Source organism: Malurus melanocephalus, unplaced genomic scaffold, assembly GCF_030028575.1.
Source record: "Malurus melanocephalus ecotype Western Australia unplaced genomic scaffold, MMel_1.1 scaffold_106, whole genome shotgun sequence".
In the NCBI taxonomy this organism is placed as follows: Eukaryota; Metazoa; Chordata; class Aves; order Passeriformes; family Maluridae; genus Malurus; species Malurus melanocephalus.
Window position 1 is genome coordinate 4,175 of NW_026623338.1, and position 11,799 is coordinate 15,973.

Genomic DNA, 11,799 nt, shown 5'->3' on the forward strand with positions numbered 1-11,799 from the left:
CTGAAAGCAGAGGCAGTAATTTCCTCCCTGGCATTCCCAACCAGCTGTCCTGCTTGCCATGGGTATGGATGCATACCCACAAGGGCAAGGATTTGAGACTGATCTGTGTTGGAGCAGGATTTGGTTCATTCCACTGATTTTTTTGTGTAGCTGAAGAGACCTGCCAGCTCACATTCATAAAGGATTTGAGGCCTGAGAGATGCTCTTCATTGCTGGGCTGTACTTCTGCATTTTCATGCCCCTTTAAGGTTCCTTTGGAGCTGAAAACTTGTTTTGAACCTCTGCAGACTCTCACCCAGGGTACCTTATGTTCTTCCAGATAATATTAAGCTTTCTCTGTGAAAAAACACAAGTTCAGAGAAGAATTTGAGATTATTTCCCCCCATTTTATCAATTTTCAAGCTTCTGGTATTGATGTGGGTGGATTTCCCCTCCCTATGCATGTGCTAGCTTTGCTTCCCATTCTAGCAATTTGAGAAAAAAATTCTGTCCAAGTAACATAAACAGTGAGCCTTGATGATTTTTTAAAAGATGTTCTCAGGTTTCCTGCTCTATTTTTTTTTTTTTTTCAGAGATCACCAGATAAATAGGCCTCAGGAAAGAGATACCAGGAAAGGCAACTATAAATACTCCAAAATTGCTGAGAATAAGTGTCAAGGCTTGATGCATAGCTAATGGACTAATCTGCAATTTTACCACAAGATAGTTATCTCCTTGCTTGTTTTCATGGTAGTCTCCCTGATATATATGTCTATTCAAAGTTTATTTATCCTACCCCAGAAAATGCATTTCCTCTTCATGACCTGTTCCTCCCCAGCGTTAAAATTAATTTTGTTTTTCAGAGTTGGCTTGTCAGGGACCGAGTGCTCCCCTTGGTGCAGTCTATAATTGAGCCAGAAGGAGCCTTCAGATAAAAGTGCAGTGCCAGCTTATGCCATCTGCCATTAATGGGGCATTATCACTGCAGGTATGAATGAGCTGGCCCCAAGCTGGATGGCTGCAAACGTGATGTTCAGGGGAGCATAGCTGGGAACAGGGTTAATCTCCACTGTACTTAGGCTCCTACACACATTTTCAGTCAGACTTCTCACTCAGGGGAGGAGGAGAATCTGCCTTGGGTCAATAACACTGTCTGTATTTCCATCAGCACTCCTGCTGCCACATTTAGCCCTTAGACCAACTGATTCACAGGGCAAGATTCTGAAACTCAGGTGCTAAAAGTCAGGAAAGTCCAATTCCTGTGCAGAAGACATTGCAAGAGGGCACTGAGATGGTTTGAGGCTGCAGCATCTTGGCTGAGTTTGGAGAATACAGCTCACCCCTGCATCCTTGGGGCCAGGGCAGCATGGACATGACTTGGCTCATGGCTTGCAAAGGCAGCTGGAAAGTGCCACCCTCTTGCCTTTGTCCTGCCTGGGCCAAAGTGCCAGGGTGGGGAGATAAATCATCCTGCCCAAGGAGACTATTGCTAGAAGAGGATTGCCAAGTTTGGGCCAAGTTTCTTACTTGATGCCAGATCTGGGATGCTAAGGAGCAGTTTTGGGTGCTAAACCATCCAGGGGTGTACAGGAAAGGATGATCACAGCTTGTTCTCCATGGACACCTCCACACCAGGCATCAACTTTAATTTCCTGCCTTTTAGCACTGAGCCTTTTGCCCCAGAGACTGGAAATTAAACTCAGGGGTGATTTTTACTCCATTCCCCTTGTCAATGCCAGTAAAAAGAAGCCAGATCCAAGGGAGAGCATGTGGCTGGCTAGCTGTCTGCTCTGCATGCCCTGGCGGGACGAGGCTCCTGTCTGGTGGAGAGTGCAAATCACTGCTTTCCTCAGTCGCCTTGCTGGGATCTGTTTTCAGTTCCTGCTGAGACAAACTCACCAGTCAAAATACTGATGCTTTTCAAGTCCAAGTCAGCAAGGTTTCCTGTAAGCTCTCTTTGACATTACATTTGCATGAGTCACTTTTTTTGTCTCAAAACCTCCATAAACCGAGTTCTGTCATTAATTTTACTCTTCTATTCAATGGTAATTTGTACATTGTGCCTATCCAGCACAAACCAGGGAGTGATGATGTTGGTACTGTGCTGAAGGACATTCAGAGTGCAGGCAAGTCCATTGTTTTGCTTTGAGATGAACCAAATGTTGATTTGCTAATTTGGGATACATGCTGTGTAACCATCCTTCTTCAGCAACAAATACAGATTCTAGGGTCCTGTGAGTTATATCTGCTTGAGTGCTGGTATTGCTGTAGGAAAGGGATTTTTAAAGGTCCTTTTTTCACTCTGAGTTTGTAAAGGTTGTTTCTGTGCAATCTCCAGCGATATGGTACCCAACCCTGGTGACAGATTTAACCTTTGCACTTCCCCCTCCTTTGCCAGCAGGTAGAGCCTGGCAGCCTTCAGCAAATCCCAGGGCTCGGTGGTGACAAAAGGTGTGCCCAGAGATCCTACTGATCGCTCTCCCTAGGCCTGGTTGGAATCCTAGAGCTCTGACAACCACTCCAGAGCCAAGCTAGCAGACATCTGTGTGTGTCTCTGGGTTGATGTGTCTGTGTCAGCCTCCATGGAGTGTCAAGACTGTTTCTGAGCAGAGGTGTTAGTAAATTAGAGGGACTGGATGACATGGTCAAGGTGCAGCACTAGAAAGTCTGATTGGACAGTAGGAAAAACTTCTTTCCCACATACTTAGAGAAGGGACAAATCTGTTTTCTTTTTGATTTTCAAAGCTTGCCTAGAAAAAGCCACAGTTGAACTAATGTGCTTCAAGCAGCAGGGTGGATGAGATCTTCAGTTCCCTTCCTTCCAAAAGTCCTATAATTGTACAAAGTCAGAGCATTGGAATCTCTGCCTTCTTTTTCTCTTCAAAATGAAGATAATTCTCAACCAGACTTCCAGGCTTCAACGAATAAGAAAACAAACAAATAAACCCCCAAGCAAACAAGCAAGCAGACAAACAAATAAAACCCTAAGCAAACAAGCATGCAAACAACAAAACTCCCAAAGGCCAAATGAGTCTTATTTATTTCATTCCACAGCTGGCAGTCAGCCTCATGATTTGTGTGGATTTAATACTTTTTTTTTAAAATGTTTTTGACTTGGCTGGTAATCTGAGTGAAGTCACATGTGAACATTTGCTAGTTCAGAATTACCTTTAATTGGCAGCACCTGAAAAAGGAGAGGAAATGGCTCAGATAAAGGTTTTGATGAGAGGGGCTCTAACTGCATGAAGACCTATGTTTGTTCCAGGACCTGTACAAACCTACTGGACTTGGAAATAGCTGTTCTGCTGCAAACTTCACACGCAACTACCAAAAATAAAAGCAAAGTGCCTTTCATGAAGAATTAAAACAGCCATCTCTTCTGAGCTGCCGGGGCGGTAAAAGTGACAGAAGTGAAAGAGTTAACAGGGTTGAAGAGCTTATCACGTGCTCTTGTTTGGGGCAATGTTCACTTTCGCTTCCCTGGGACGCCCCAGCTGATCTCTGTTGTGATGGCACTAGCCCACCTGTGACCAGGCTGGAGAACACCATCCGTGGGTTGACGTGTGGTTACCTTTAATCCTGCCCAGCAAAGGGAAGAGGAGAAAAGAAAGAAAGAAAAATCAAATCCGTGGCATGCTGGGTCAGCACCTTTCACACTGTAAGCTTTGAACTGTGCACACAACTTCTGCACCTTATCTACGCCTCACATTCACAGCTAGGAAGTGCCTCCGTGTCAYTTTCCAGCCCTTCCTGCAACAAGTCATTCTGTGGGCACTATGAATGCAAAAACCAGCTCTGAAGGTGAGGAAGAAGCCTCAGCAATGAAGAATGACACGCTGGGGGAGAGTGACCGCTTGGGAGAGGTCAAGAGGGGACAAGTGATCCGTGTTGTCTACGTGATTGCAGCCCTGGACCTGACCTGTCTCTTCATGCAGATGGGAATCATGCCTGTGAGTATGGCTTCTCTTGCTTCACAGCACACTGCCTTCAGTGCCAAGCCCTGTAGCTTTCCAGCAAGGTCAGAAGATTGTTTCTAGCAGGGAAAAGGAAAGGTGTTCTTGATACTGGAAGGAATAGCTGGTATTCTTACCAAGCAGGCAGGCTGTGTCTCTGTCCAGGGTACAGCCAGGCCATAAAAGCTGGTTTATTTTGTGTATTGCAGCAACGCTTAGAGCCTTTTCCTGGCCTGAGGGCTCTGGGTGAGGCTGATGTAGTTTGTGTCTTCTTGCTTGGAGTGTAAGTGCCCCATTCAGCAGGTATCAGGGAGCAGAGGTTTCAGGTCAAAGGTAGGTTTTTCTGAGTGTGTAATTAACCAATTTGGTGGCATTCATTGCTTCTTATTCACTGGACTCTTCTGCCTGTTTTTTAAAAATTAGAGTACTTTAAGTTGGAAAAGACCCTTAAGGTCATTGAGTCCGATCAGAAACCTAACACTGCTAAGTCCACCACTAAACCATGTCCCTGAGTGCCATATCTACACATTTTTTTGTGCTTTCAGGGATGGTGATTCCACCCTTTCCCTGGATACTCTGTTCCAGCGCTTGACAATCCTCTCTGTACAGAAACTTTTTACAATATCCAATCTAAACTGTCCCTGGCTAGAGAAGAGACTGACCCCACCTGGCTACAAATCTCTTTCAGGTGGTTGCAGGGACAGATAAGGTCTCCCCACACCTCCAGGCTCAAAAAAACCATGACACAACAAAAACGTGAATCAGAAATAGTTGTCCCTCAAATATACAGTATTTAAATAAAAAAAAAAAAAAAAACAAATTGTTATGGCTCTTCAAGGTTTGCATCTGGGGTTTTTTTTTGCATTGGTTTTTGCAAGCTCAAGTTGTGGTGTACCGTCCGGTAAAGGTAATATTTGTCCATGTTGTACTTGCATTGATTCTGGCTTACTTGGTTAGAACAACAGCTCCACAACTTTTCCACAGTCATCTTCAGAGGGTGTTTGGGCTGCTCCAGGTGCAGAGTCTGGAGGCAGGAATGCACTTGAAATTTCCCTCATCTCCCTTAGCAGTTGTTGAACATGTTCAGTTGTGTTGAACTGCAAAGGTCAATGGTGCTGCAGACTTGTCATCTGGTGCAAAATTGATGGTTTTATCACATCCTCCTGTCCTTCAGAGTGTGGGACAGAGACTTTTGGGGTTTATTAAGCAGCCAGTGTCTGGCCCAATGAGCATTTCATCTATAGGGATGGGGAAGTGGTTATTTGAGGTTGTGGTCCCTTCCATGCAGACATTAAGCTGTTTATTCATAAATATAGCATGCTTCTTTCTCATTTATGTGTTGTCTTTTTTGGTTTTATTTTCTTTTTTAGTACTTGGCAAAGAGCCTAGGTTTGGATTCAGTGGGGTTTGGCTACCTCCAGACAACCTTTGGTCTCCTCCAGCTCGTGGGAGGTTACATTTTTGGAAGGTAAGTGAGAATAATTCTCATGACCCTTTGCCATAACTGAAAAAAGCCAGGCATTTTTGTACTTTCATAAAAATAATTTAGTTCTGGTTTGTGGTCCTGTTGAAATGTTTGAGGATTTCATAATGAGCAAGGGGAAAATAAATGCTATTATTAGAAATACTGCAGCATAAAAGCAGCCTTCATATTAACTTAGCTGTGTTTTAATGACACACATTTAAGTGTAACAATATCCTGGGAATGGACTTAAAGCACCAGAATCCTCAGAGTCCTGGTCTAAACAGCTTAATCCTAAAAATGTCTTATAGCCATTTGTAACCTTAGAAATGTTTTGTGATGGGGAAACAAAAAAAAAAAAGAAAAAAAAAAGGAGGGTAATGATGTTAAGTAGAGCTGTCAGTGAAAATAATTGAGGTTGTTTCATTTCTTCATCTGAATCTGCATCTGTGTTGAATACAAATTTAGACTTGCACAGACCTTTAAGAACTTCTAAGAATCTTTTAAGAATATCTATAAACTCAGCTATCAAAATAAGAAGAGTAGAAAAGACTCGGGTTTTCTACCTTCTCAGCCCATGGAACACATTTTCCTGTTCCTAATGAAATGTAAATAGCCCTGAAAAATTTGAGTGGTGGGAAAATGCATTCCCAAAGAGCAGAAAAAATAAAACCCTGGAAGAGGTGTCTAATTCAGTATTAGGAAACTAAAATCTAACAATCTAACTTCTCTTCTTGATCCTGCTACTGACCTCCAAGTTAATAAACGGATAGGGAGCTGGTGTGTGTTTCAGTTTTCCTGCATGGAATTTGCTTTTCTGGCTGATGTAGACTGGGAGCTCTACGGGATCCTSTGGTGTGTGGAGTGTGGCACTTTGAGGATCTCATCTCAACCCTGGGACACATTTTAAAATAAATAACAGCAGCATTTGATTTTACAGTACTGCTTGGCAGAAAATGCATTTCTAAGGATGGAGTGGTGCAAARAGACCACTTTTAATGCTTGCTCTATTAGTACACAAACCTAGATTAGTATTTCTGTCCTGGGTCTGGTGCCATCAGAAATCTTGTTTTCTCCACGCATGTCATTCTGTAATACCCAGAATCAGTGCTGAAGGGAGGGAAAATGGCACACCAGAATCTGTCCAGAACTGAAGGTGTCTATTGCCAGATTGAAGCCAAAATTTGCAATGTAGATTTGAGATGAAAAGGATTTTTTCTMGACATGAGACTGCTTTGATGTCAGTGTAAGGGTAGATTAGATAGAAAATAGGAAGAAGGGGGATAAGAGAACGTGTTGCTTAGCCCAGTTTTCCATGTTCTCATTGTTTGATGCTCCTAAACAGACATGAGAAGATAAAGCACTGTCTTTACTCTTAAGTTACAAAGCAAAAAAAAAAACCCACACCAACAGTGTAGTGATTTGTGGTCTTTAGGTTGCAAACAGCAAATGTAAACTTCCCTGGCTTACATTAAACAGCGAAGTTTGGACCTGTACCTCTCCCTCCACACAAAACCTTTTAATTACTTAAGCTTAGCTCTGTTTGTAGACCAACCYTGGCATTTTTAGGGGGTTGTTCCTCTTAGATTGAGCACAACTAATTGCTATTCAAAGTAATTGTTTCTCTGCTATCTGTAATATTCAGCTTCAATAAAATGGAGGAAGGAAGAATTGCAATGAGAAACTCTAAGGCCTGGTTTATGGTCATCTTAGTCCCAGGTGCTCAGAACCCTTTCTGTGTTACTCTCAGACTTTGTCCARCTTAAGCTTTATAAGTATTTTGCAGTTGAATTACAGCAAGAAGTTGGAGCTGGGTCAAAACCTGATCTGGCTTGTGYTTTTTCTTGTTTGTGTTTTGAGGCTTGGGGAGTTTTTAATTATTCATTAGTGGGCTTTGTTGTGGTATTGTTTTTTCCCCTTCAAATAGAAGCAAATTTGATTTACTCTCGTGAACTTTTTTTTAAATCCTAAGTAGAAAACTGACAGCCTTGTGCCATTTCCATACAGGTTTGCAGATCAATTTGGTGCCCGAGCTGCCTTAATTCTCTCCTGTGCATCTGCAAGTGTCTTCTTCCTGCTGATGTCCCTCTCCACCAGCATCCCCCTCCTCTTCCTCTCCAGGCTGCCAGGAGTGTTCATGCATGGGATACCAGGTAAGGTCAGTCAGGGATRAGCAGCTTTTCAAATCACTTTTATTGCCTGAGCCACCTCTTGTTGCTCATTTTACTGGAGGTCAGCATGAAGGAAGGCAGGAGGAATGTGTAATGCTCCTCAGGGATGAAATGGTGGGAACATGAAGCAGCAGGTATACTGGCTGTGGAGAGAACTGCTTAGTAGTTCATGCTTCCAGGTCCATTTTCCTGTATAATCTTGAGGATATTGTTTGGCCTTGACCATCCAGACATGGGTAATATTTTATAGGAAATAAAATTTCCTAWTTCTCCTGATAAAATGAGCATACTGGTAAAAATTAAACATTATTACAAAAATAACTCCCATTACTCACCAAGCTGTTCTGTTTTGGTTAATTTCCTGTATTTTTCATGTAAAAGACATAAACTTTGGCTACCAGAAGTCCATGTAAATCATACAAGGGGACTTAAGTTGATAATGCTTGTTGCCTCTTGTGGTTTATTTGAGGGGTTTGAATGGTTCTGTTTCTCATGACTGRTGGGCTGTTGTGTTCAAAATTGATGGACTGTGGGGSTCCCAGAGGTGAGCAATAGTGCTTATTTCGTGGCTCTATTCCATGCAGAGTATGAAACTTGTGAGCTGGGAAAGCTGCCTCTAACCAGAAATCAGACATAAAAGTTTTAACTGGGGGAAAAAAAAGCCCCAAAAAATCAAAAAGTTCTTAATGGCTTAGCAATAAAACCACGGGAACTGCTGGAGCACCTGCTCAGACCCTGTAAGCTTTTTTTAAGGGATATTTTTCCCCCCTGCAGGTGCTCAGAAGGTTATTACAGACATGACTACACCTTCCCAGCGTGCTGGTGCTTTGGGGAAGCTGGGCCTTTGCTTTGGAGTGGCCATCATTTCTGGCTCTGCCCTGGGAGGTGTTCTCTCCACCAAATTTGGGTGAGTGGACCATTTGTTCAGTTTTGATTTTTTTGCACCAACTGAGGGAGCTGTAAGGGATATTTTGCTGCCCTACCGCTTTTGATGATATCTTACTCCTGGTGGCAGTAGAGGACTGTAGCAGAACTCAAAGTTTTGCTTTCCGTGCTGCTACAAAGAATACTACCACTGTTTTCTTGTTGAAAATCTCACCTTCTGCTGACATAAATATATCTAAAAACAAGCTGATTTGAGAAGTGGATTCTGTGATGTGAAGTCTTTCTCCTGATTGTCTTGTCTTTGGAACTGAGTGTGCTCAAAAGCAGCACAYGTGGCATAGCCTGCTTTTAAGAAATGCAACTGTACAATAGAGAAATGGCAGTCTCTGTGAGCACTGTGAAACTTGTGGAGAAAATGGTGTCCTTGGGGGATGCTCAGTATGGAGCAAGACCTTGGGAAAGTGGGGGAAAAGAGTGAGAGGGTCTAGCCCTGTCACAGCATGATGAAGCTTACACCTGACAGTTCCACATTTGCTTTCCATGGCCTGGCACATCATAGCAGGTTGCCACCTTCCTTTACAATCTGCAGTGGGAAAGAAATGCTCAAAAGGTATGGTGTGTCAGAGAATTTTGCAGGCAGAGAGGTGCACATGGCTGTAATCTTCYTGGAGGATTCCCCAGCATTGCTCTGGTGGGAGAAAAAAAAATCCCTTGTGAACTTTCAAGCTTTTGTTTTGCTCTACTTCTTTTTATTTTGGATACTTGCTTCTGCAGATTCAGGTCAAAACAACTCTGAAGCATAGGATAGAGGGCAAAAATTGCTCTCATCCTTGTCCAAGTGCTGTAAGCTCTGTGAGCTGTGTATGGTGATACATCTCCTGGGTGTTTTGCACAGGACACACTGGATTATGATGTGGGACCCACATTCACATAAAATGAAAACTGGAGACTCACATAATATTAACTGATCAGCATGTAAAAGCATTTATAGATGTTGCTGKCTGAGTGTTGGTTTTAGTAAATATTATTTCTAATCAAATACAGTATCCCTTTTTGTGTTAACTGAAAGTAGAGGTCACCTCAGTTCTCAGCTTCGGTTATATATATTAATGACCATATTTAAGCATCAACATAGAACCAGCATTGTTATCTAGCAGAAATTCATGGGGTTTCACTTTCCAGCGTGTGCATCAGTCACAGGTTTATAKAAAACTGGCAGAAGGAGGGAATCTCCAGACACGTTTTCTTGAAGGCCGTGTGGATTGCGGATGTCAGGGCTCGGTGCTGTCAGACAACGGGAGGCTTCCAGACTCCCCGCTCRCTCTGAAAGCTGCTGGACCTTAAACTTTGTGTCTGAGGCGTAACGCTGAGAAAAGCGAACCTTGTCCGTGATGACGGGAAAGGAAGGCTTGGAGGCGTGGAGAATTCTCGGCCTTCCCACTCAGGAGCTGTTTCCCTTGCATCCTGCGGAGGGCACCTTGGGCTCGCTGCTCCCGCCGCCTCAGGGGRTTTGGCGCTTACTCCCATGGCAGGGCTGGGGGAAAGCAGCCCTGGTTTTCTCCGTGAGGATCTGTGCGTGCCCCTGGAAGGACGATGGGAATTTCTGTGGGCAAGGGACAAGCTCTGCCATGCTGGCAGCTCCCTCCTGAGCGCTCTGATGTGCACAGAGGGCCCATGCGATTTGATAAACAGCAGCTTCAGGCTGAGAAACCAAACAACCTTTGCTGCAGCCAAACCCCACCGTGCTCAGCTCCTCTGGCAGATTTCGAAGATTAGAGCAACAATCTACTGGGCTTTAGTGTTTTGTCTGATATTGTGGTGAGCAGGAATTCAGCTGACAAGAGCTCTGTCACGAAGCACCCCCCAGAGCGTCCCCATGGCCTGTTCAGTGTCTGTGGCCCCTCCTGGAGGGAAAGGAGTGGGTGTTGCAWTATGGACATGCCCCAGGCTCCTTGGCCTTGTTGCTGCATCCCACAGGCTGCCTGTTGATCATCCCTCCGTTTCCCACACTTGTACGGGAAGGCTCCAGCTGTACTTGCATCTGCATAATCACTTCCACTTTTTTTTTTTTTCCCCCCAGAAGAATGACCCAATCACCTTCTGTTGAAAAGAAGCGTTTTTGCTGTGTCATGGAAGAGCGAAGCTGGAGATTTCTGTCCACTCTGTTTTTTGCTTTCCCTCACCACAAAGCTGGCCAGCATTCCCCATCTGTTGTTGACAGCATTATTCATTCATATGTTAGCAGTGCTTTGTATACAGAAGAGGGAGTAGAAATCAGTCTCAGTTCCTCAGCTGATGTCATTTTGGTATTCTTCTTCTGCATTGTGCTCACCATTGATGTATTTGACCTAAAGAGCTGGTCTGCTATTGTTTGCATTGTTGGAATAATATTTGTCAACCCTTATTTATTAAGGGAGCCCTGGGGAGGTTGAATGTCTTGTTCTGATTTGCATAGGCTTTTTTTGGATGTTAGATCCTCATCTCTGCTCTTAAGCTGTAGCTGCCAGCTCCAGCCCTTCCTCTTCTTCTCTCTAATGTGATACACTTTCYGCCCATGTTTTCCAAAACTTTGTTGTTCAGGCAGATTTCACCACCCAAGGATGAGGTATAAGCCAATTTATTAACACGAGCAGTTGTAATCTTAACCATTTGGAAAGTGTTTTCATGTTTATATACTTCGTTTTTTTGTATTATTGATGTTTTCTGGTAAAACACTTTGCTTGAAAATAACTCCTGTAGTTCAGCTGAGGTCTGCGCAGGTTCTTGGAGAGTGCAAACTCCCTAACAGCTCATGCACAAAAGGTGATTTAGAAAAGGAGCTCTGCTCTCTGCAGAGGTTCTCCCTYCCTGTATGCTTTCTGCAAAGCTGCTGTGGGACCACCTGCTGCAGGTGAGTGCACCCCTGCACACAGGTGSTTTGGTGTTCGCAGGAGACTTTTGTGGCAGCACTGTGGGTGAAAGGTGAAAGAAGGCAGCTGGATTAGTTTTCAGAAGTGGAAAGATGAGTCTAGGTAGCTAATTACAGAGATTTCGTCCTTTCTTCTGGGACTATGATTAATTACATTTGGCTTCTTTTTTCTTTCCTTCTAACGAGGATGTAGAGGATCTCTACTGTATGATCCAAGAGTTGTTTTCTTTCTATGGACATGGAGACATTTCTTCATTTTAGTGACTCAGCTGTAGGCTTAAATCTCTTGGAGCAATTATTCTTTTGATTACAGCAGGCTTTGGGGATAGTTTGTTGCCTTTTTTTTCCTGGCTGTGCTATTATCCTTCTTCCTTGTGGGGAAGAGAAGAAGGAGCTTGTTTGCCTGGAGTAGGGAATTGCTGCTTTTTTTTTTTTTTTTTT

The 11,799-nt window shown here is 43.5% G+C and overlaps 1 protein-coding gene across 1 annotated transcript in view; it reads left to right on the forward strand.

The window, feature by feature from the left end:
* Positions 1 to 3,443: 3,443 nt before the first annotated feature.
* The window catches only part of SLC22A18 (solute carrier family 22 member 18), a 58,024-nt gene continuing 49,668 nt past the window's right edge, over positions 3,444 to 11,799 (forward strand). The window contains exons 1-4 of the mRNA XM_057369231.1: positions 3,444 to 3,929; positions 5,303 to 5,400; positions 7,402 to 7,547; positions 8,340 to 8,472. Of these exons, the coding sequence (XP_057225214.1) occupies positions 3,756 to 3,929; positions 5,303 to 5,400; positions 7,402 to 7,547; positions 8,340 to 8,472 (551 nt within the window). The 5' untranslated portion in view covers positions 3,444 to 3,755. The remainder of the gene's footprint in view (positions 3,930 to 5,302; positions 5,401 to 7,401; positions 7,548 to 8,339; positions 8,473 to 11,799) is intronic.